Genomic DNA, 26,470 nt, shown 5'->3' on the forward strand with positions numbered 1-26,470 from the left:
AAATAAACACAATAATGCACCATTAAATATGTGATAACCAAGTATACTAAGACCAGCTTGTACAGCAAGAAAGTGCTGCTGCTACGCCACCGGTGGGCTTCATGACGTCACAAACCAGGCCCCACACAAGCGTTTCGTCACGCCACAGACATCGTCAGGGGAAGAGGAGATGAGGGTGCCAATCATGGTGCCAATCCTTATAAATAGGCCTTCATGTTGTCTTCCAAACCCAATAGACAACCCAGCCAAGAAGTTCTTGAATTTTTTTTTTTTTAGCAAATGTGGTTTCTCAGCTGCAAATCACCTTTACTATAAGGATTCAAATGTAGCATGTAGGCTTCTCAGGAAAGACAACATTCAGATATTTTGTATTCTCCATAGCGGTGATATGCTGCGTTGTCGCGGCTATAGGCATCGTCGTCTTACAAAACAAGGAAATGTCGCTTGTTTTCTAAATTGGCAATTTTTAAAAAAAAAAAATTTCCTGTTTAAATCATTAAAAAATAAACAGCTGGCAGCAGCAAGGAGAGAACATGACATCCTATTGTCAGAAGTGGAGGGAAGATGTACCTGTCGTGAATAATTAGCAGAGAAGAGACGCCATGAATAATCCAGTTACAAGGGATAGGAATGGTAGAGTCTTCCATTATTTACATACGGAAACAAGTTCCCAATTCTTATAAGAGACAAACTGCTAATTTTAGAGGGATGTGTGGGTGGGGGGACTCTACTAAAGGACAATTATCCTTCATATGGACTAAAAGGAAACTATGCCCGTCCTATATAGATAAAAGGTGGTGAAGGGTTTTTCCTTGGAGTTCTTAAGGCTAAACTTTGGGATCAGCAAGTCTCATCTAAAGCCATCCGTCGTGTGTCTTCTTCTTGAATCTCGGTGAGCTTTGTGTATTCCTTCCAGATCTGTGCAGTAATTCAGAGAGACTTCATGTTAAAAAAAAAAAAAAAAAAAAAAAAACAGCTCACTGCTGCACTTTCCTTGTGCAGGGTGACGGGTCTGGTCTCCGCCCCCTCCTATACAGTTCTGTAGCCAACATGTAGAAGATGGAGCTTCTGGGCCCCTCCCACAGCTCTACTCTCCTTGTGCAAGGTGACTGGTCTGGTCTCCGCCCCCTCCTATACAGTTCTGTAGCCAACATGTAGAAGATGGAGCTTCTGGGCCCCTCCCACAGCTCTACTCTCCTTGTGCAAGGTGACTGGTCTGGTCTCCGCCCCCTCCTATACAGTTCTGTAGCCAACATGTAGAAGGTGGAGCTTCTGAGCCCCTCCCACAGCTCTACTCTCCTTGTGCAAGGTGACTGGTCTGGTCTCCGCCCCCTCCTATACAGTTCTGTAGCCAACATGTAGAAGATGGAGCTTCTGGGCCCCTCCCACAGCTCTACTCTCCTTGTGCAAGGTGACTGGTCTGGTCTCCGCCCCCTCCTATACAGTTCTGTAGCCGGTACGTACAGTGCCTTGCAAAAGTATTCACCCCCTTGGCTTTTTACCTATTTTGTTACATTGCAGCCTTTAGTTAAATGTAAACCATCCAACTTGAAGGAGCTGGAGCAGCTTTGCAAGGAGGAATGGGCAGAAATCCCAGTGGTAAGATGTGGCAAGTCATAGAGACTTATCCAAAGCGACTTGGAGCTGTGATGGCAGCAAAAGGTGGCTCTACAAAGTATTGACTTTAGGGGGGTGAATAGTTATGCACATTGACTTTTTCTTTTTTTTTCCCCATTTGTTTGCTTCACAATAATAAAAAAATAAATAAATCTTCAAAAGTTGTGGGCATGTTCTGTAAATTAAATGATGCAAATCATCAAATAGTCCTTGTTAATTCCAGGCTGTGAGGCAACAAAACACGAAAAATGCCAAGGGGGTGAATACTTTTGCAAGGCACTGTAGAAGGTGGAGCTTCTGAGCCCCTCCCACAGCTCTATTTTCCTTGTGCAAGGTGACTGGTCTAGTCTCCACCCCCTCCTGGTCATTTCTGTAGCCTGTATGTAGTAGGTGGAGCTTCTGAGCCCCTCCCACAGCTCTACTATGTCCCCCCAACATCTCTACTCTGTCCTTGTGCAAGGTGACTGGTCTAGTCCCCGCCCCCTCCAGTACATTTCTGTAGTCAGTATGTACTAGGTGGAGCTTCTGGGCCCCGGTCTCTGTCCTTGTACAGGGTGTTTGGACTGGTCTCCACCCCCTTCCTGCAGACAGCCTCTTTAGTGGATGGAGCCTGCTAGGTCCCTCCCACAGAAACTGCCTTTAGAAAAGATATATACGCTGATGCCAAAGCTGCTTTTACAAGGTAATATCTGGGTCAGAGAGCCTTGACTTTCTACAGATAGCAGAATCTTGGCAGCCTATAATAATGTAAACACACAGCAGGGGGTTGAAAACTGATAGAAACCGAAACCCGACTTGAACAGGAACCGATCTCTACAAGCTGTGCCAAATAAAAAAAACAGACAACCGGAGAAGAAAGGACTCCGAGGACTAGTTACCAGTATTGTCTGTAGTCTAAATAACCCCCCTTCTCCCTGCACTAAGCCACAATCACCCCAAAAAAATTCTTCAGCAGCTGCTAATCTAAAAACCCCCTGGTGTTTGCAAATGTCAAAATTCTAAAAAAAAAAAAAAAAAAAAAAAAAAATCTGCTACAGTATATAAAGCACATTATACACATCTCAGTTAATCAAAGACTATATGGTATGTGATTGGCTGCAATCTCCCTGTTGCTGATCTTTCCCCATTACCAGCTTACTAAGCTTTGTTCTGCACTGTGTCTATGCGGAATCGGCCATCTTGGTAGAGGCAGGGCTTTCCTTCATCATGTCAGATTTGCTCCCCAGATAGATGGTGATCTGATGATTGGAGGGGTAATGATAGAGGTGAAGGAAGTACAGATCCACAGAATGCAGGGAGTTCCTTGCAGAACAGGTCCCCAGGTACAGCTTCCCCTCCAGCAAGGAGAACAGTGAACAGTACAGTAGTAGGACTAGCTGCCAGTATTGCATGCAGTTCCCCTATTACAGATCCATTCCCTATTGCTGACCCACCATGCACTGTTCTGCACTGTGTCTGTGTGTGGAATCAGTCATCTTGGTAAAGGCAGGGCTTTGCCTCTTCAAGTCAGAGTTGTCCCCCTGATGAATGGTGATCTGATGACTGGTGGGGAAATAACAGAGGTGGAGGAAGCATAGATCACAGAATGAATGAAGTGAACTGATCCTTTTCCCTGTCACTAACATACTGTGCCTTGTTCTGCATGGTGTCTCTGTCTGGAGTCGGTCATCTTGGTAGAGGCAGGGCTTTGCTTCCTCATGTCAGATCTGCCTCCTGATGGCTGGTGATCTGATGACTGGTAGGGTAATGACAGAGGTGGAGGAAGCCCAGATCCACAGAATGAAGCAGAAGCAGGGAGATCCTTGCAGTGGAAGTCCTCAGGTACAGCTTCCCCTCCAGCAAGGAGAACAATAAGCAGTACAGTAGTAGGACTAGCCACCAGTATTGCTTGTGTTTTCCCTATAACTGATCCGTTCCCCGTTACTGACCTACCATGCTTTGTTTTGCACTCTGTCTCTGTGAGGAGTCAACCATCTTGGTAGAGGCAGGGATTTGCTTCATCATGTTAGATCTGCTCCCCTGATGACTGGTGGGGTAATGATAGAGGAGGAAGCACAGATTGGATGAAGCAGGGAGATCCTTGCAGTGCAGGTCCTCAGGTACAGCTTCCACTCCAGCAAGGAGAACAGTGATCAGCACAGTACTGACATCACCAAATCTCTAAAACTCTAATTCTGGTCAGACTAGCAGTCAGGTATGGCAGGACGTTAGAGGACCTCACACTGCAGGTATACAGCTATGAGGTTGCCTAACATGAATGTAGACAAAAGGAAGTGTACTGTTAGTAAAGGCCTCGTTCACACAGGCGTACTATAGCAAACGACTGTGTGGGGGCCATGTTTGATCGCACGGGGAAGCCCATTGCAGGCAGTTCTATTAATTTCAATTGGGACACAGCGGCAAACACATTCTACATCACATAATGAGCATTCATTTAATCAACGTAAAAATTAACAAAACAAACGTGTAATTCTTCATACACATATTCAGCAATGCTATAAATAAATCACTCACACGTACACCCCCCCCCCACACGTACACACCCCCTCCACACCCCCCCCCCACACGTACACACCCCCCCACACACACACACACACGTACACAGGTGTAAATACACACATCACGGCCATGTTAGCCATTGAAGGATGCAGACAGGATGAGGGCACAGCTACACCGGACATACCTAGAGGCTGGTAACCTTGAGAAGATGGCCCGCCAAAAAGATTTTTACTTCCAAATCCAGTTCCATCCACAGAGCCATACGACATGTTTATACACCGAATTCACTGACCGGGGACACCTGAGAGCCTGAAAAAAAAAAATACACAACATTCGTTATAAACCTATTTTAATTTACCATTTTGCACTTTTTATAAATAAAAACATTCATCTACTTTCCCATCTATGTTGTGTACATGACCAAAACCTGACCATTACAACCGCAGAATTTGCTTTCCCAATATGTCGCCAAATGCAAATCACTAAAATCTATGCACTCCCTGTGTGGCTGATCCCTGTCCTCAACAGCTGATCAGCAGCTTGTTATTGCAACAGCCAATATGGTTCATCTTCAATTCTCTATAATTATTAAATAATCACATTAAAAAAAGGAAATGTAAAAATATATGAGTCACATCCAAAAATTATTTAAAGTGGATCTAAACCCAAAAAAGTAAAAGGTTTGTTATAGGACACAGCTAAATGTGTCCATTGTGTCTAAGTTGTATCCTGAAATGTCTATCTTTTGTCTTCAATTCTCCCTGAAAAATAGCAGTGCGGTTCCAGTGTATTGGCACCCCCCCATATCAGCAAATTCCCTGTGCCTAGGCACCCCCCATATCAGCAAATTCCCTGTGCCTAGGCACCCCCCATATCAGCAAATTCCCCGTGCCTAGGCACTCCCGATATCAGCAAATTCCCCGTGCCTAGGCACCCCTGATATCAGCAAATTCCCCGTGCCTAGGCACTCCCGATATCAGCAAACTCCCCGTGCCTAGGCACTCCTGATATCATTGAATTTCCTGTTGATGCAGCAGCTTCTTAGCTCCGATTAAAGAGCACCCCCCTCGAAATGCGTCAACTAGTTTTTGCACACCTGTGTGGCATCTTCCCAGCATAAAAGCAGCATACATGACTTTTAGTCTCCAGAGATTTGGTGATATTACTACTGTGCTGATCAAGGTTTTCCTTGCTGGAGTGGAAACCGAGGACCTGAACTGCAAGGCTCTTCCTGCTCCTTTCATTCGGTTGATCTGGGATTCCGCCACCTCTATCATTACCCCATCAGTCATCAGATTAATGGGAGCAGATCTGATATGAGGAAGCAAAGCCTTCTCCTCTTCCAAGACATTGGTAGATACGTGGCAGCGCTTGACTAATTGACTGGTTCGTGGTGTGTAGGTGTGCAGGCCTGGTTCATGGTGTCTAGGTGTGCAGGCCTGGTTCATGGTGTCTAGGTGTGCAGGCCTGGTTCATGGTGTCTAGGTGTGCAGGCCTGGTTCATGGTGTCTAGGTGTGCAGGCCTGGTTCATGGTGTCTAGGTGTGCAGGCCTGGTTCATGGTGTCTAGGTGTGCAGGCCTGGTTCATGGTGTCTAGGTGTATAGGCCTGGTTAAGGTCCAAGGCTTCTGCTTCTCTGACGGTGGAGAAACAACTCATCAGTGAACAGGTTGTCGGAGAGCCTAGTAACAGTGACTTAGAAATTTGCTCAATATTTTTACTGAAGAACATTGTGTACACTACCACGTTTCAGAGGATAGGCCTACCCCCATGTTCAGGGCTTAAAATTACTAAGTTGTTCAAAGTAGAGTTTGCGAAATCGTCTGGCTTGGGGCTATATTGGGGGGATTGGCAGCGTAACCTGACCAAGTTGAGGGCAGCCAAACACATTGTGGGGGGACATTGGACAAATCACAAGAGTCTGGCAGCTAACATGCCGATAGGTCATCATCCTCATGAAAGCAATAGCTAGCTAAACTTAGCGCAGACCTAAGGGGGGAGGGGTATCCAGAGACCATGTCCTTTCTTTCTGGAATGACACAATGGAGCTCACGGTGTATTTATGGAATGGGATTGGGTAATGCAGGCATGTGTCCTGCCGATTTATGTGCAACGTGAGCTGTCATGACAGGTACACATTTTAAAGCTGTTTTTTTCTTCTCATCATACGGAACGGTGAATTTTGAAATCCTTTTCTCATCCCGCAGAATATTCTCATTGCACTGGGAAGCTTCGTACAAATCTACTCATCCAATTAGTATCGCTACACTTTAACGCCAACATGAGTTCCACTATCAAAGGGAATAGGGTTTGGCTTATCGCTCCTCACATTGCCCCGTATTTTATCTTTGTGATCACATTTTTACCCTCGTATGCTGCTTTTTAGAAATAAACTACCATTTTTGATCTGCACCATGTGGAGGCATTTTCTTCTTCCACATAATATCCCGATGAGAGCGGCTCCGGAGTCCTGTTGATCCTACTATCTAGATCCAGCCTGACGTTCCTAGGTTTGGAGGAGGGTTCGATTGCACTTCTTTTTCTGGAGTTTTGGCTGGAGGTCTGCTTAAAACTGAAGAAGCACACCCTAAACTGGTGGCATGTCGTTCACTAAAGCTCAGAGTAACAAACATTTTTTCTAAAATTACAATAAAGTTTACACTTTTAATCCTCTGTTGGATCATCAGTGCTGCTGATCTCCTTCAGCCACCCCCCCCCTCCTGTACAGCACAGCCCCCGTCCCCTCCAGTACAGCCCCCCCTACTGCACAAACCCCCCCCCCGCACAGCCCCCACCCAATCCTGTACAGCCCCCTACCGCACAGACCCCCCCCACACCGCCCCACCCAATCCTGTACAGCCCTCTACTGCACAGACCCCCCCCCCCCCCGCACCGCCCCACCCAATCCTGTACAGCCCCCTACTGCACAGACCCCCCCCCCCCCCGCACCGCCCCACCCAATCCTGTACAGCCCCCTACTGCACAGACCCCCGCCCCCCCCCGCCCCCCCCAATCCTGTACAGCCCCCTACTGCACAGACCCCCCCCGCACAGCCCCTACCCAATCCTGTACAGCTCCTCTACTGCACAGACCCCCCCCCTCCTCTCCTGCACAACCCCCCCAATCCTGTACAGCCCCCCCCTCCTATCCTGTACAGCCCCCGCCCAATCAGAGTAACAAACTGTTATTTTTCAAAAATTAGAATAAAGTTTACATTTTTAATCCTTTGTTGCATCATCAGTGCTGCTGATCTCCTTCAGCCACTCTGTACAGCCCCCCTACTGCACAGACCCCACCCCCTGCACAGCCCCTACCCAATCCTGTACAGCCCCCCTACAGCACAAACCCCACCCCCTGCACAGCCCCTACCCAATCCTGTACAGCCCCCCTACAGCACAAACCCCACCCCCTGCACAGCCCCTACCCAGACCTGTACAGCCCCCCTACTACACAGACCCCTCCCCCTCCAGTACAGCCCCCCTACTGCACAGCCCCCACCTAATCCTGTACAGACCCCCTACTGCACAGACACCCCCCCCCTCCTCCTATCCTGCACAACCCCCACCCAATCCTGTACAGCCCCCTACTGCACACAGAACCCCCTGCCCTCCTGCACGGACCCCACCCAATCCTGTACAGCTCCCTACTGCACAGACCCCCCTCTCCTGCACAACCCCCCCAATCCTGTACAGCCCCCTACTGTACACAGATCCCCCTGCCCTCCTGCACAGCCCCCACCCAATCCTGTACAGCTCCCCTACTGCACAGACCCCCCCTCTCCTGCACAACCCCCCCAATCCTGTACAGCTCCCCTGTAGAAAATTAGAATAAAGTTTACATTTTTAATCCTGTGTTGCATCATCAGAGCTACTGATCTCCTTCAGCCACACTCCATACAGCCCCCCAATTGCACAGCCCCCGCCCAATCCTGTTCAGCCCCCCCCCCCCAATTGCACAGCCCCCTCCCCCTCTCCTTCACAGCCCCCTACTGTACAGACCCCCCCTCCTGTACAGTTTTCTAAAGCACACATTTACACATTTCTGACAGAAGGCAGGGGACTCTTATTGCACAGCATAGAGGATAGCTGAGTGTTAATCTGAGACCTGAGTGGAGAGGATGAATACCCTCTCTACACTGATCATAGAGAAGCATGCACAGTAGAAACTATCACATCATCAGACTATAGCGGGAAGGGAAGCGAAAGGAAAGACAGATTCTGGTGGTAGGGGACTCAATTCTTAGAAGGACAGAGAGGGCAATCTGTAACCAAGACCTGAAGTGCCGAACTGAATGTTGTCTACCGGGCGCTCGGGTTCGGCACATCACGGATCTTGTGGACAGATTACTGGGAGGGGCTGGGGAAGACCCGGCTGTCATGGTGCACGTTGGCACCAATGACAAAGTCAGAGGCAGATGGAGTGTCCTAAAGAACGATTTTAGGGACTTGGGAGCTAAATTGAGGAAAAGGACCTCCAAGGTAGTGTTCTCAGGAATACTACCGGTACATCGAGCCACACCAGAAAGGCAGAGGGAGATTAGGGAAGTAAACAAGTGGCTGAAGAGCTGGTGTAGTAAGGAGGGGTTTGGGTTCTTCTAGGACTGGGCCGACTTCTTAGTCGATCACCAGTACTATAGAAGGGATGGACTGCACCTAAGTGAGGAGGGTGCAATGTGTTCCTCTTGTATGAGGAACACCCCCAGCCAATGACACTAACCTTATCTGCGCTCCTACTCCTTCATTGGAGCTGGAGTCCATACCTTACGTAAAGTTCTGTGTTTGAGCAGACCTCCTCATAGGAGAGGAGCCTGAAGATTGGTTACTCAGGTCCCATTACTCATCCTGGGAGGAAATCACATGCGCCTTCCCTATCCATAACAACAAAGGAAAAGTATGGCCAAAGCTCCTGCAGTCACACTTCTCCTGTTGTGGGTCACTTAGTTCTGCACTCCTGGGACCCAGGTGTTACAGAGCCGGCCCAGGCTCTGCAGGGATCCCGCCAATAATGTCAGGACCCACCTAGATGCCTGGCACTGGCCAGCTGGCTCATCCTTTGGGCATGCCGCTGAGAGCCGCTCTACCCCCCCCAGTCAGGCTCTCCAGTGAGCACTGGAGGAGCAAAGCACAGAGCAGAGACTGACAGTCACCACCCCCCCGCTCAAAGCAGACCCCAAAACTGAGCAAATAAGAGGTCTTTGATCGTTCGGTTCTCAGTGTAGAGCCGGCGGGGGACAGCTGCAGAATCCGATCGATGCTGCAACCATCTAGGAGAGTATGAATGTTTTGTTTTGATTCCCACACTTCTCTTTTAATGAGGGCTCCATTACAGCAGCGGTGATGTATCTCCCAGCGGGTGCAATCTTATAAGAGAACCTGTCATTTTTAACCAAAGTAACGGATTCCCTTAACACACACAAATTTACACCGATTTACAGCACCGTCATACAAGAAATATGCTTTTCTGTTTATACTGAATCTGGAGTTCTCCTTTAATAAATATGAGTTTAAAAAAAAATAAGATAGGTCACAGATTCCTTTTAACCCTGTGTGCGCCATACCACCCTAAATCCAGTGCCCTGCCCATTACCATGGTGGTAACCCCTCCACAATAGAAGATCTCTGCCACCCAAAACCCAGTGCCCCGCTCCCTGCCCATTACCATGGTGGTAACCCCTCCACAATAGAAGATCTCTGCCACCCAAAACCCAGTGCCCCGCTCCCTGCCCATTACCATGGTGGTAACCCCTCCACAATGGAAGATCTCTGCCACCCTAAACCCAGTGCCCCGCTCCCTGCCCATTACCATGGTGGTAACCCCTCCACAATAGAAGATCTCTGCCACCCTAAACACAGTGCCCCGCTCCCTGCCCATTACCATGGTGTGATGGTAACCTCTCCACAATGGAAGATCTCTGCCACCCTAAACCCAGTGCCCTGCTCGCTGCCCATTACCATGGTGGTAACCCCTCCACAATGAAAGATCTCCCACCCTAAACCCAGGGCCCCCGCTCCCTGCCCATTACCATGGTGGTAACCCCTCCACAATGGAAGATCTCTGCCACCCTAAACCCAGTGCCCCGCTCCCTGCTCATTACCACGGTGGTAACCCCTCCACAATGGAAGATCAGTGCCATCGTATTGTTTATTCAATTACAAGCAGAAAGTAGAAATGTGTTTCAATTACAATCATTTCTCTGATTAAGGGAAGGCACGTACAGAGGGAAATGGACTTAGACAATGCTCAGACAAATTTTTAACTGCACAATTAATATGCAGACTCCGTCGGCACCTCTGAATCCGGCAGCACGGAACCCAAATTCACTTGAAATTAAATTTTGCTGCTCAGTGAAATATGTAATGCATCTGTGTTTGTTTGCTATCTTGACGAATGCAGACCCCTCCGCATGCCAGACTCTCAAAAGCAGCTGGCTTTTCAGAGGGTTTAAAACCATGTCGAGTTAAAAAAGCAATTCAAACAAATAATCCCAGGAGACGTCCAACAATGCCGAGGAAGGCCGGAATACAAGCTGCAGGCCATGGGCTGCTGTCAGGGCGTACACCTATAGACGTGAGGCCACGGCTGCTGTCAGGGCGTACACCTATAGACATGAGGCCACGAGCTGCTGTCAGGGCGTACACCTATAGACATGAGGCCACGGGCTGCTGTCAGGGCGTACACCTATAGACATGAGGCCACAGGCTTCTGTCAGGGTATACACCTATAGACAGGAGAAAGGCCATGGGCTGCTGTCAGGGCGTACACCTATAGACATGAGGCCACGGGCTGCTGTCAGGGCGTACACCTATAGACATGAGGCCATAGGCTGCTGTCAGGGCGTACACCTATAGACATGAGGCCACAGGCTTCTGTCAGGGTATACACCTATAGACAGGAGAAAGGCCATGGGCTGCTGTCAGGGCGTACACCTATAGACAGGAGAAAGGCCATGGGCTGCTGTCAGGGCGTACACCTATAGACAGGAGAAAGGCCATGGGCTGCTGTCAGGGCATACACCTATAGACAGGAGAAAGGCCATGGGCTGCTGTCAGGGCGTACACCTATAGACAGGAGAAAGGCCATGGGCTGCTGTCAGGGCGTACACCTATAGACAGGAGAAAGGCCATGGGCTGCTGTCAGGGCATACACCTATAGACAGGAGAAAGGCCATGGGCTGCTGTCAGGGCGTACACCTATAGACAGGAGAAAGGCCATGGGCTGCTGTCAGGGCGTACACCTATAGACAGGAGAAAGGCCATGGGCTGCTGTCAGGGCGTACACCTATAGACAGGAGAAAGGCCATGGGCTGCTGTCAAGGCGTACACCTATAGACAGGAGAAAGGCCATGGGCTGCTGTCGGGCATACACCTATAGACATGAGGCCAAGGGCTGCTGTCAGGGCATACATCTATAGACAGGAGAAAGGCCATGGGCTGCTGTCAGGGCATACATCTATAGACAGGAGAAAGGCCATGGGCTGCTGTCAGGTCGTACATCTATAGACATGAGGTCATGGGCTGCTGTCAGGGCATACACCTATAGACATAAGGCCATGGGCTGCTGTCAGGGCATACACCTATAGACATAAGGCCATGGGCTGCTGTCAGGGCATACACCTATAGACATAAGGCCATGGGCTGCTGTCAGGGCATACATCTATAGACAGGAGAAAGGCCATGGGCTGCTGTCAGGTCGTACATCTATAGACATGAGGTCATGGGCTGCTGTCAGGGCATACACCTATAGACATAAGGCCATGGGCTGCTGTCAGGGCATACACCTATAGACATAAGGCCATGGGCTGCTGTCAGGGTGTACACCTATAGACATGAGGCCATGGGCTGCTGTCAGGGTGTACACCTATAGACATAAGGCCATGGCCTGCTGTCGGGGCGTACGCCTATAGACATGAGGCCATGGCCTGCTGTCAGGGCATACGCCTATAGAAAGGAGAAAGGCCATGGGCTGCTGTCAGGGCGAACACCTGTGGAGGGAGGCCATGGGCTGCTGTCAGGGTGTACACCTATAGACATGAGAGCACTCCTCCTCCTATGGGGATGCTTCTTCCAGTTTTAGGTCAGCGACTCCAAACAAAACCACCCAAGCCAAAACGGGTCACCATTAGCAGACCAATGTTCCCTTATATATGTATTAAGTCAAGAAAAAGGAAGGCATGCCACAAACGCAACGTTGTGCCTCTTTTGGTGTTATAGGAAGTTTAATACTGACTGCAGAGCCAATGGTGCCCTAAGAGGTCTCATACTGACTGCAGAGCCAATGGTGTCCTAAGAGGTCTCATACTGACTGCAGAGGTCAGTGGTGTCCTAGGAGGTCTCATACTGACTGCAGAGCCAATGGTGTCCTAGGAGGTCTCATACTGACTGCAGAGGTCAGTGGTGTCCTAGGAGGTCACATACTGACTGCAGAGCCAATGGTGTCCTAGGAGGTCTCATACTGACTGCGGAGGTCAATGGTGTCCTAGGAGGTCTCATACTGACTGCAGAGGTCAGTGGTGTCCTAGGAGGTCTCATACTGACTGCAGAGGTCAGTGGTGTCCTAGGAGGTCTCATACTGACTGCAGAGCCAATGGTGTCCTAGGAGGTCTCATACTGACTGCAGAGCCAATGGTGTCCTAAGAGGTCTCATACTGACTGCAGAGGTCAGTGGTGTCCTAGGAGGTCTCATACTGACTGCAGAGCCAATGGTGTCCTAGGAGGTCTCATACTGACTGCAGAGCCAATGGTGTCCTAAGAGGTCTCATACTGACTGCAGAGGTCAGTGGTGTCCTAGGAGGTCTCATACTGACTGCAGAGCCAATGGTGTCCTAAGAGGTCTCATACTGACTGCAGAGGTCAATGGCATCCTAGGAGGTCTCATACTGACTGCAGAGGTCAGTGGTGTCCTAAGTGGTCTCCCATTGACTGCAGAGGTCAGTGGTGTCCTACGTGGTCTCCTGACTGCAGGGAAGGCTGGGATTAATCTAACAATCTGCATATTTACATCCAGCTGTGCCTAAAATTGTTCCCTCATTTCTGAGCCACAAAATGTGTTTCCTTTTACAGACATTTCCAGATCTGCATTTTGCCTTTTCAAAAAAGGTCAGGAAACATTTTCACAGAAATATTCATTAAGGCAGATCCATCAGCGCGAAACACAACAAAGGTCAGCCAGGACGGGGAGGTGGCCTACCAGAGGCAGAGAGCCCAGTCCTACTGTACAATCCTAGCCGTCCAGGGAACTACAACATCAACAGAGCGATACACAAAGGAGCCATCACACCCATCATGTCCATCGTAGGATACAAGTGATCGGACATATAAGGTGAACCAATCATATGTATCCATTCAGTATTATCGGTCATCATCCCATCCCAGATGATCAGAGACTGCAGACATAATACAGGAGATGATCAGAGACTGCAGACATAATACAGGAGATGATCAGAGACTGCAGACATAATACAGGAGATGGTCAGAGACTGCAGACATAATACAGGAGATGGTCAGAGACTGCAGACATAGTACAGGAGATGATCAGAGACTGCAGACATAGTACAGGAGATGATCAGAGACTGCAGACATAGTACAGGAGATGATCAGAGATTGCAGACATAATACAGGAGATGATCAGAGACTGCAGACATAGTACAGGAGATGATCAGAGACTGCAGACATAGTACAGGAGATGATCAGAGACTGCAGACATAGTACAGGAGATGATCAGAGACCGCAGACATAGTACAGGAGATGATCAGAGACTGCAGACATAGTACAGGAGATGATCAGAGACTGCAGACATGATACAGGAGATGATCAGAGACTGCAGACATAGTACAGGAGATGATCAGAGACTGCAGACATGGTACAGGAGATGATCAGAGACTGCAGACATAGTACAGGAGATGATCAGAGACCGCAGACATAGTACAGGAGATGATCAGAGACCGCAGACATAGTACAGGAGATGATCAGAGACTGCAGACATAGTACAGGAGATGATCAGAGACTGCAGACATGATACAGGAGATGATCAGAGACTGCAGACATAGTACAGGAGATGATCAGAGACTGCAGACATGGTACAGGAGATGATCAGAGACTGCAGACATAGTACAGGAGATGATCAGAGACCGCAGACATAGTACAGGAGATGGTCAGAGACTGCAGACATAGTACAGGAGATGATCAGAGACTGCAGACATAGTACAGGAGATGATCAGAGACCGCAGACATAGTACAGGAGATGATCAGAGACCGCAGACATAGTACAGGAGATGATCAGAGACCGCAGACATAGTACAGGAGATGATCAGAGACTGCAGACATGGTACAGGAGATGATCAGAGACCGCAGACATAATACAGGAGATGATCAGAGACCGCAGACATAGTACAGGAGATGATCAGAGACTGCAGACATGGTACAGGAGATGATCAGTGACTGCAGACATAGTACAGGAGATGATCAGAGACTGCGGACATAGTACAGGAGATGATCAGAGACTGCAGACAGAGTACAGGAGATGATCAGTGACTGCAGACATAGTACAGGAGACGATCAGAGACTGCGGACATAGTACAGGAGATGATCAGAGACTGCAGACATGGTACAGGAGATGATCAGTGACTGCAGACATAGTACAGGAGATGATCAGAGACTGCGGACATAGTACAGGAGATGATCAGAGACTGCAGACATAATACAGGAGATGATCAGAGACTGCAGACATAATACAGGAGATGATCAGAGACTGCGGACATAATACAGGAGATGGTCAGAGACTGCAGACACAATACAGGAGATGATCAGAGACTGCAGACACAGTACAGGAGATGATCAGAGACTGCAGACATAGTACAGGAGATGACCAGAGACTGCGGACATAATACAGGAGATGATCAGAGACTGCAGACATAGTACAGGAGATGATCAGAGACTGCAGACATAATACAGGAGATGATCAGAGACTGCAGACATAGTACAGGAGATGATCAGAGACTTCAGTGGCCCAAAGGCCGCACAGAAAGCACTGAAGATCCACATGTGGCCCCTAAGCGGCAGGTTGGGCCCCAGGGTTATAAAGCACTACATGCAGTCAGTTGTAATCATCCACTTACAGGAGATCAGTCAGCGGTGGATTGTGAGGACTTCCTGTACACGGTGAGATCAGAGAGACACACGGAGACATCGTACATTATGAAGGTTTATATTCCATGAAGGGGCCGCACATAAAGGATTGATGGAGTCCGAGTTCGTTCCGCTTCATATAAAAAGTAGATAAAGTGCAATGAAAGCGACAGACGGCGAGAGGTCAGCCGGCATTCACTGACTTTCTTCTTGTGTGGAGAGAACTGGAGCTCTATGAACACCTCTGTGACCTCCGACCCCTTCTGTGCTAACATAGAACTTTTATACCCAACTTAAAGCGGAACTTTACCCAAAACAATGTGATAATTAATGTTCATTAACAAAACATACATTTCACATTAATAATTATACTACCAAAATGAGTGTGTGCTGTAAATAACCTCCAGCGCGGTTCCCGTTTCTTCTTGCTGGAGGCGGCCATTTTGTTGAAGCCCAGAGCAGTCACTTCCTTATTGGAAACTCTCCCCCCCTCCCCTTTGGTCTCAAAAAAACTATAGATCTCTTTCTTCAATTAACCATCTGCTAACCAGCTAACAGTAATTTTACTGCTGGCCGGCGGCTTTCCCCAGGTACCGCAAAGTACCAGTACGCCACGGTGCTCATGAACACTGCACTAAAGGAGCCAATAATGGCCAACAATAAATTCATATTCATTTAAAATGATATTAATTAAAAAGTTGAATACAATTATACATAAAAATGTAAATATTTAAAAAAAAATAATTTTCTGTATCGGTTTTCGGCCTAGGCACCAAAATTTCCATTCAGTGCACCCCTAATTTACAGCCTTACAGTATGTCTTGGCTCAGTTAGAGAGGAAGGCTGACAGAAGCTTTACAAGTGCTGAAAGTTCACTGGCTGTCCATGAGGGGAAAAATATCAGGGAGATGAGACCCTCTCTATGAAGGTTTAACTTGTTTTGTGTCTCCCTGGCAGCAGAGTTTGTCCTTTCCCTCCCGAATCTGCGTTCCCTCCACACAGTCTGCATCATTCCTGTTGCTTTCTATCCCTTCAATAACAGTAAATCTTAAAGGCATCAGCTGATCGGCCTCTAGTGGCTCTGATTTTAGGCACAGTGCCGAGAATAGAGAGCAACTGAGCATGTGCAGAGGAGGGTGAGACGGAGCCGTACTGGATTTTATACACTATAGGCACTTATTTTACATAATTATACCTGCAAAAGGGGCCGGAACGAAGGGATCGATCAGGACTTCATTTTCTGATGAAAGTTCCACTTTAATTATAACCCGGCTGTGAAGAGGACTTGGCGATCCTCTCACCTCGGCTGCCTAACAGATCGAGCGCAGAGACTACAAACCTCCTCCCCCATCCAGTATTTCCTGCTGTTGGGTGGGTGGGTGCCGGGGGGGGGGGGGGGGGGGTAGCACCTGTCCCCACAGAACGTCTATTTCTATACGGCACCTGTACGCTCCTCTTCCTGCGTGCTCCCGGATTCGGCTTCCTCTCCCAGACACAAGATGCAATCAGCAGGCTATTTACTAACATGAATACTCTGCCTGAGAGGGATAATTGGTGTTAGCAGTGCGAGCGCGTGTGACGCTCAGCCATCGGGGACGTCTTTCTGGCTGAATATCGCCCTGATTGTACCGGCACAAGTCTAAAGACTTCCGGAAGGAACAGAATTTATACACACCGCAGAATGTGAAGGAGGACGAACGTTTGTTTATGCCGAGGAAATGTACCAACATCAAAGTGTAACAGGTGACGGAATAAAACGTGATAGTGAATGCCGGGAGGTACAACTGTCATAACGGGGGGAACACAAACACAGCCCAGCCCCCCACAGACACACCTACCTGCAGGGGCCAATCTCACCGTAGCCACAGGTCTGCCGATAGGTCCAACAGGCACCGGGCATTGTGGGATAGGGCAAGGTGAACTGTCTGATCTCCACTACTAGGGGGATGAGACACTTTGAGAAGACTCTGGGTGCTGGGGGAGGGGATGTGTCCCACCGCAGGTGCAGAGAATTAGGTTCAAACTGGGCTGATCCACGTATCCATCCCTCCACATTCCACTTCCACGTATATCCATCCCACCCTCCCTCTACGACTCCATCTATCCACCCCCCCTCTACATTTCCATCCCACCCTCCCCTCCACATCCTCCTTCCACCTATCCACCCCACCCTTCCTCCACATCCCCCTTCCACGTAAATCCATCCCACCCTCCCTCCACGTCTCCATCCATCCACCCCCCCCTCTACATCTCCCTTCCACCTATCCATCCCACCCTACCCCCTATACACCCCACCCTTCCTCCACGTATCCATCCCATGTATATCCATCCCACCCTCCACATCCCTTCCCACCACGTCTCCATCCCACCACCCTCCCTCCACATCCCCCTTCCACCTATCCATCCCACCCTACCCCCTATACACCCCACCCTTCCTCCACATATCCATTCCACCCTCCCTCCACATCCCCTTTCCACGTAAATCCATCCCACCCTCCCTCCACGTCTCCATCCCATGTATATCCATCCCACCCTCCACATCCCTTCCCTCCACGTCTCCATCCCACCACCCTCCCTCCACGTATCCACCCCACCCTCCCTTCACATCCCCCTTCCACCTATCCATCCCACCCTCCCTCCACGTCTCCATCCACGTAAATCCATCCCACCCTCCCTCCACATCCCACTTCCACATATATCCATCCCACCCTTCCACATCTTCATCCCACCCTCCACATCCCCCTTCCACGTATCCATCCCATCCACCCTCCACCCCTCCCTCCACATCCATACCACCACCCTTCCCCTCCTCATCTCCATTCCACCCTCCCTCAATTGGTGGAAATGTCCACCAATGAGAACAGAGTTTGGAGAAGTCAGGGAATGTCCACCAATGAGCACACTGTGGTTGGAGAAGGCGGGAAATGTCCACCAATGAGCACACAGTGGTTGGAGAAGGCGGGGAATGTCCACCAATGAGCACACAGTGTTTGGAGAAGGCGGGGAATATCCACCAATGAGCACACAGTGGTTGGAGAAGGCGGGGAATATCCACCAATGAGCACACAGTGGTTGGAGAAGGCGGGGAATATCCACCAATGAGCACACAGTGGTTGGAGAAGGCGGGGAATATCCACCAATGAGCACACAGTGGTTGGAGGAGAAGGCGGGGAAAGTCCACCAATGAGCATACAGTGGTTGGAGGAGAAGGTCCTTGCATGGTCTAGTTAGAGCCCAGACTTAAACCCCATTGAAAATCTGTGGAACGATTAAAGACTGCAGTCCACAAAAGGTCACAACTGAACCCAAACTGTTCTGCAAAGTAGAGCGGGCAAATATTGCAAAGTCTAGATGTGCAAAGTTACAAGAGACAAATTCCAACAGACTAAAAGCTGGAATTACAGCAAAAGGGGGTCCAATAAAATACTGACACAAGGGGACAATCCTTTTTCCAACTCAGTGATTCGTTTTTTGAATTTTGTTTTCATTATTGCTACTAGTAGATGCAGCTGGATAAAACAAAAACTGCGCCTGTCTTCAATTCAGGCTGCAAAGCAACAAAATGTGATTTTATGGAGGAGGGGGAGGGGGAGGGGGGATTCTTTACTATACACACTGTATATGTACCCCGAAGCTTTGTTATTGTTGTCCGTTTCCCTGTGGAAGATTTTCCCTCACTTCCTGTTTGGTATAATGCAGCCCCTACAACAGGAAGTGAGGGGAAAAATCCAATGGTGCCCCAGACAGCAGTAAAAGCTGACAGGGGTTCTGATCCTTCCAAAACGTTACAATATCACAATAACTTGTAATGTATTCTCCATGAAATGCAGCAGAGCGTCCCTAAGAACTCACTGGGGTGTAAATCTGCATGGCTCAGTAGTAGTGGGCCTGTCTCTGTACGTAACACTTCCACAGATCATCGCTCAGCCTTGTTTCCATGAACATATGTTTCCTGTATGAAGCTTCCCACCATCAGGACTGCGGGGAGAGACAAACGCTGCAGAAACATCGATCGCTGACCCGCGAAGCGCAGCCGCCGCTGTACTCGCCCTCCTCTCAGCAGATCAGGCCCGGCCACTGAAGATAATTAGACACAGCTGGCGCATCGCGCTTTCCAATAACCAGACGCAGCACACGGGTGTAAGTTCAGACGGGTCACCTCTCTCCAAACAGGGGATCCAACGCATCGAACGAAAGGCAGAAAATAGAGGAAGAAGAAGAGAGGTTCTGTATGAACCCCGACAGAGCGAACCGTCCACCAGAGGGACACCAAGGCAGGGGACACCAAGACACCAAGGCAGGGGACACCAAGGCAAGGGACACCAAGACACCAAGACACCAAGGCAAGGGACACCAAGACACCAAGGCAAGGGACACCAAGACACCAAGACAAGGGACACCAAGGCAAGGGACACCAAGACACCAAGACAAGGGACACCAAGGCAAGGGACACCAAGACACCAAGACACCAAGGCAAGGGACACCAAGGCAAGGGACACCAAGACAAGGGACACCAAGACAAGGGACACCAAGACAAGGGACACCAAGACAAGGGACACCAAGACAAGGGACACCAAGACAAGGGACACCAAGACAAGGGACACCAAGACAAGGGACACCAAGACAAGGGACACCAAGACAAGGGACACCAAGACAAGGGACACCAAGACAAGGGACACCAAGACAAGGGACACCAAGACACCAAGACAAGGGACACCAAGACAAGGGACACCAAGACAAGGGACACCAAGACAAGGGACACCAAGACAAGGGACACCAAGACACCAAGACAAGGGACACCAAGACAAGGGACACCAAGACAAGGGACACCAAGACAAGGGACACCAAGACAAGGGACACCAAGGCAGGGACACCAAGACAAGGGACACCACCACCGGAATATATCCATCTACAAACATCAGACCAAAAATCACCTCCGTTATACCCAACCAGTTCTCACCCCTCCCCCACTACAGATCAGAGGGGCTCTTTATTCAACAATAACATTCATTACTCAGGATAACAATACATACATTTGTTATATCATCTTCCCATAGCAGTGAACAGACTCAGTGGCCGCAGCCATCCAATCACATTCCAGCCACTGGATTCTCACTGTAGCTAAATACCAATACAGTATTACTTTGTATCTCTCTATCTCCTCTCTGATCAATGTTTATAAACAATGTTACTTTGTATCTCTCAATTTTCTGTCTGATCAATGTTTATAAACAATGTTACTTTGTATCTCTCAATTTTCTGTCTGATCAATGTTTATAAACAATGTTACTTTGTATCTCTCAATTTTCTGTCTGATCAATGAAGGTAAAAAAAAAAAAAAAAAAACACACACCTTTTGCACTCAGCCCCCCCCCCCCCCCCAATTATACTTACCTGAGCCCGATCTCAATTCAGTGATGTACACAAGAGCAGATGCTCTCTTGGTTCCAACACGGGGGGCCGGGCTGAGCCATGATCTGTATCTTATGGACACATAGGGGTGTCTCGGGCACAGCACTGAACCGAGCCAAGCATTTTCTTTTGGGGGGGGGTTCCATACTGCAACATGTTTTGCATTAAGGTAAGAAAAATGTCTTTATAATCACTTTAAATGTTAAGAGTGACTGTAGATGAAAAGATGGCGGTGTGGATGGGACTGGCACCCCCCCCCCCTTTAATATGCTGATGTGTTATTTGTAAGAGGAAGCTGTACGATCAATCTGCATGAAGATCAGGCAAGGAATATAGTGTACCTTTCATGTAAATCCCCGAAATCCCATCCCCCATGGAAACGCTCGATGTACAAATAGCAGGAAGAACGGCCTTGAATTAACAATACCAAAATCTTTAGATTGGGGGAAAGTCAGATAAAAGAAAAAAGTGTTGTTTGCAAATTTGTGTTTTCCGGCACTAGATGGCAGCACCACCAAGATAAACAATACAGATTACAAAACCACAATTAGCCGACATCACCGAACGAAACCCCCCGCCGGGGTGTACAGTGACCCCCGATACTGCGCTGGGTGTATATACTCATCATATCCCCCCCTCCCCCATACACAACACCACCGGCCTCTGCTACACCGTGCAACAACGCTGGGCTAAAACTAATATGTGTGTGTGTGTGTGTATGTATATATATATAGAGAGAGAGAGAGAGCGAGAGAGAGAGACCAAAGGAAAATGGTTGAAAAAATATCAATTCAACTGCTGGTTCCAGATTAATGAACCCCTACAAAATCATAAATCCCCCCCTCCCCCCCCTTCTGTACTGCACAGGTTGTACCGGCTCATCTCCTGGACTGAAATGGGTTCCTCTGATTTCACTGCACACTGTGAGCGTCTCACCATGTGCATTAGAAGCTGCAGCCAGTCATACAGAGCCCCGCCCTCATTTCCTGGCTGTTCAGCATAATCTAGCCCCCCCCCCCAGTCTATCCCTGGCACCGCCCCCTTTCCACCCTAGTCTATCCCTGGCACCGCCCCTTTCCACCTCAGCCTATTCCCTGGCACCGCCCCTTTCCACCTCAGCCTATTCCCTGGCACTGCCTCTTTCCACCCCAGTCTAACCCTGGCACCGCCCCTTTCCACCCCAGTCTATCCCTGGCACCGCCCCTTTCCACCTCAGCCTATTCCCTGGCACCGCCTCTTTCCACCCCAGTCTAACCCTGGCACCACCCCTTTCCACCCCAGCCTATCCCTGGCACCGCCCCTTTCCACCTCAGCCTATTCCCTGGCACCGCCCCTTTCCACCTCAGCCTATTCCCTGGCACCGCCTCTTTCCACCCCAGTCTAACCCTGGCACCGCCCCTTTCCACCCCAGCCTATCCCTGGCACCGCCCCTTTCCACCCCAGCCTGACTGTCCCCGGTCCACTCCTTTCATTCAATGGATTTCAGGGAAAGGAAAAAAAGTCACCATTACCCACTTCAGTACCACACTATAGCCAAAAGACAGATAGAGCGGTACTATAGTTCCAGATGGGGGTCCTTAGACGTCCTCCCAAAACCCTGCCCCCTGGGGTGTGCTCTGTGACTGCTTTGTCCTTCCTGTGTGCAGCCTCAGCAGCAGCCCCCCCCCCCCAGTGCCACGTCAGTAGCAGCCGCCCACCAGTGCCGCCTCAGCAGCCGCCCACACCAGTGCCGCCTCAGCAGCCGCCCACACCAGTGCCCCCGCCACCCCACCAGTGCCACCTCAGTAGCAGCCGCCCACCAGTGCCGCCTTAGCAGCAGCCCCCCCCCACCACCAGTGCCCCCCCCCCACCAGTGCCGCCGCCCCAGCAACCCCCCGCCCCCCCACCAGTGCCACCTCAGTAGCAGCCGCCCACCAGTGCCGCCGCAGCAGCCCTCCCCCCCAACCAACCAGTGTCCCCTCAGCAGCCGCCCACACCAGTGCCGCCACCCCAGCAACCCCCCGCCCCCCCACCAGTGCCACCTCAGCAGCAGCCGCCCACACCAGTGCCGCCGCCCCAGCAACGCCCCCGCCCCCCCACCAGTGCCACCTCAGTAGCAGCCGCCCACCAGTGCCGCCGCAGCAGCCCTCCCCCCCAACCAGTGTCCCCTCAGCAGCCGCAAAAAATAAAAACCACCAAAAGAAAGCCCCCGTCTCAAAACTTTTTTAAAAGCTTCATATGGGTACAGTGTTGCACGACGGTACAATTGTTATTGTCAGCTGAAAATTGGCCTGGGCAGGAAGAGGGTGAAAGTGCCCAGTATTGAAGGGGTTAACCTTTCCCTGGATAACACAAATCATCACCTCCCACCGATGAACAGACACTGCAAAGTGCTATATATGGAGAATATAAAATATGGATAAAGCCAACTAGAACACCGATCTGCAGGTGAGCAGGCAGCATCAACCTGCAATGTTTTATATAGAAATTTTATATTTATTGGCTCCAGAGACGTTGGGAATCTCGGTTTTACTCGTGTGTCATTTTTATTATATATTTTTTTTATAAAGCTCCAAAAGACGGGGGAGGAGGTGGATGAAGGGCGTGAAGCTCATTAATTCCCCCACATTAAGCTCCATGCTGAGACGGATGCGGCAGGTTGAAGTTGCCGGGTTCCTGGCAGGTGTGATGATGCACCGTGACAGCTGGGCGAACAGCGACTGATGGGACAGATTGCATGCTGGGGGATAACATGACATTACAGCTTCTGAGCTCCAGGAGACATTGCAAAGATTGCTCCCCCCCCCCACCTCTCCTCCTCCCGCCATTCTCTGCCTAATCCCAGCCGGCCATCACATGCATTCTATCATGGAGTCTGGACACCAATCAGACCGCTAAGAGAAGTCATCAGCTTCACTCTGAAGTCTTCTGATGGCTGCAGAGAGCAAAGCCGACCTGCTCAGGACTTCATCCCTCTAGAGCAGTGGTTCTCAACCTGGGGGTCGAATGATGATTTGCCAGGGGTCACCGAATCCCGGGCTGTTCCTGAAGCCCGCACCGCTCACCCAGCCTTTTTGCAGCTGCCAAGCAGGGCTGTTCCTGTAGCCTACGGCCGCCCGGCTGGGCTGTTCCTGGAGCCCACGGCCGCCCACTCAGCCTCTTCACAGGAGCCCATTCAGTTCACAGCATGGCTGGGGGGGGCAAAGACTAGAGGTCAGCTGACTGGTGAGGAATGTGAAGTGGGAGGGGCTGGAGGAGACCCTATCTCCTGATTTCGGCATAGGTGTCACTACTACGAGACACCACAAAGTCGGTGACACAGTGAGTAACACTCCCTGCGATTATAGTTGCCATTAAAGGGACTCAGGGAGTGCTAAATGTCCATGGGTTAGGGGCGTAAATTACTTGTCTTGCCTTGGGTGCTGACAACCCACGCTACGAAAATAATTTTACTGTTAGGGGTCCCCACAACTTGGGAAATTTTATCAAGGGGTCACGGCACTAGAAGGTTGAGAACCACTGCTCTAGAGCCCCATCCACCCCACTTCTTGTTGTTACCAGTCTGCTGATCTGGGACCCCCCCCCCGCCCCCCGGACAATGGAGGAGAAGAATTTACAGACACGCCCACTGCAGCCCCACCCTCATCACTACAGTCTAATGGCCAGATAGCCAGCGGTATCCAAGTGCCGACAAGCCGGTTCATGAGAAGTCCATCGGTAGACTGACTCCTCCCAACCAAGACCAGCCATAGACCGATAGAAGATCAGTTCTTGCTGAAAAATCAGTCACATTTCAATCCATGTATGGCGAAGCCCGAGAACACCCCCCCCTCCCCTTCTCCATACCATAGGGGTGGGGGGCATCCTGTAGTTTCCTCTGGCAGGGCTGATAACGAGGCTGAGATCTCAGGTTATCATTGTCAACTCACTACAGGAAGCTATACTGAGCAGATGCTCCGGATAAGGGCACGTGCCCCCCCCCCCCCCCCCCCCCAATGACGCTGGGTGTATTTTTATGACCATCAGTAAATATTGGATTCTATATACCAGGCAGCCCCCCCCCCCCCCCACTGAAAATAGAATGAAGGACAGCGGCTACTAACCCATCTTCTGTACATCACTATGGATACTACTGAGATACAGTACAGGGAATGGTAGGTCTGTGAGACGTATACACAAAGCAAAGGAGAAGTTCACTTTTGGGGCTCATTTACACATTAAATCGCCTAACACTTCAACACGCTTTTCTGAAGCTTCAACCCCTTCTATACGGGACACTCCCCCCCCCCCCTCCTGCCCAGGCCAATTTTCAGATTTCAGCGCTCTTACACTTTGAATGACAATTACTCCTTCACTGGTGGGCATGGATGAGACAGCCCTGATGTGGTGGGCACTGATGAGGTGGGCCAAGAACCTAACGTGTCAGCAGGGGTGAAGCTTGAGGACCCAGCATTAAGGCGGGGGGGCACGACGCTTGAGGAAGATACTGAGTGCTACAGTGCAAGAGCTCAGGGGATCCAGTGGCTGGTGGATCTGAAGTCTAGTGAGACAGACTGGGAGCTCGTTGAGTGAAGACCCCACAGTGAGTGATTGTGAGGTAAAGAGAACTGTCCGTGTTGCAGAAAGTTCAATACCTTTATTGTTAGAAACAGCTACAAGATTGTTGCCATAGATGACAGCAGTCCTACCTATACAGAAATGGTGTCCAGCTGGAGGTCTTCACCTGTATAGTTGTCTGCCTATAAAAGTCTCGAAGTCTGCCAATTAACATTGCATCTACCTAAGGGTGTCCTGGCCCTAACCCCCTCTACCACCGTTCTGTATAAGAGAGACAATAAATCTCCTTGCATTCAGAAAGTGTCTGGTGCCCACCTGTTCATCTTGCATTACACCCACCATGCCTTGTAACCCACTCTACACTGAAGGATGCCAGCTGTCCTTAACTCTGGAGGTCACCATTGGGCTTCAGGGGCCCCGGGACTTTGCTACAAATACATTACACTACTTCAGCTTTAATATATGTGAAATCTAAATCTTGGCTCGCCTCAGGTCCACAATCCCGCCACGGAGAAAGTGTAATAAATTGTGAGGAAGCGCTGGCCGGGTTCCGGATTCTATGAGCACACCATGGCAGTGCTGCCTGCGCACAGACTCCGGAAAGCACGAAGAGAGAACACAAAGTAAATGAAGTTAATTTGCCTCAGTGAACGCTCAATGATGTGAGTAAGCACAATATGAAAACATGCCTGAACCCTCAAAATCAGACAGAAATTAGAGAGATCTTGTGGAAGGAGCGGAAACGAGCAAATAAGCTGTGAAATTGTATTTCTGTCTCCTGCGTGTTCCACGAGATGAGTAGGGGAGACTGCCGCTGCATACTATGTCTTTATTTATTATCGTACAATATTCCGGTGAGAGGGAGAACGGGGGAAGAGAGATAAATGGATGTATAGAGGAACGAGGCCGGGAAGAGGCTCCGCTTCTAGGAACGCAATGAGGCGAAGGCGAGAGCGTTTGTACCAGGCACACAACCGATTTGAAGATAACCTGTCAGCCATGTAAACTTTTACTTTGCTAAATGTGCTTTTCTTTAGAGGCCATTAAATTGGCTTTTCCTTTTGTTCCCCCACTTTACTGCTACCCCCACTTGAACCTGCTTACCTACCACCCCATCTGATGGAATCGCCTCCATGCCCACCAAACATCCTCGTCTGATGAAAGGTCCTCCGTGCCCACCAACTCTGCTGTCAAAACGGTCTTCACGCCAACCAATCATCCGCTGACAGAAGAGACTCCATGCCCACCAACCATCCCGTCTGACGAAAGGACCCGTATCCAACC

At 49.8% G+C, this 26,470-nt stretch overlaps 1 protein-coding gene across 1 annotated transcript in view; it reads right to left on the minus strand.

Moving 5' to 3' along the window:
• The window catches only part of TSNARE1 (t-SNARE domain containing 1), a gene marked incomplete in the record, with an annotated part of 405,182 nt that overhangs the window by 318,224 nt on the left and 60,488 nt on the right, over window positions 1-26,470 (minus strand). The window contains 1 exon segment of the mRNA XM_073629371.1: window positions 4,301-4,425. Coding sequence (XP_073485472.1) covers window positions 4,301-4,385 — 85 coding nt within the window.

This window comes from Aquarana catesbeiana, linkage group LG05 (assembly GCF_042186555.1).
Source record: "Aquarana catesbeiana isolate 2022-GZ linkage group LG05, ASM4218655v1, whole genome shotgun sequence".
Classification (NCBI taxonomy): Eukaryota; Metazoa; Chordata; class Amphibia; order Anura; family Ranidae; genus Aquarana; species Aquarana catesbeiana.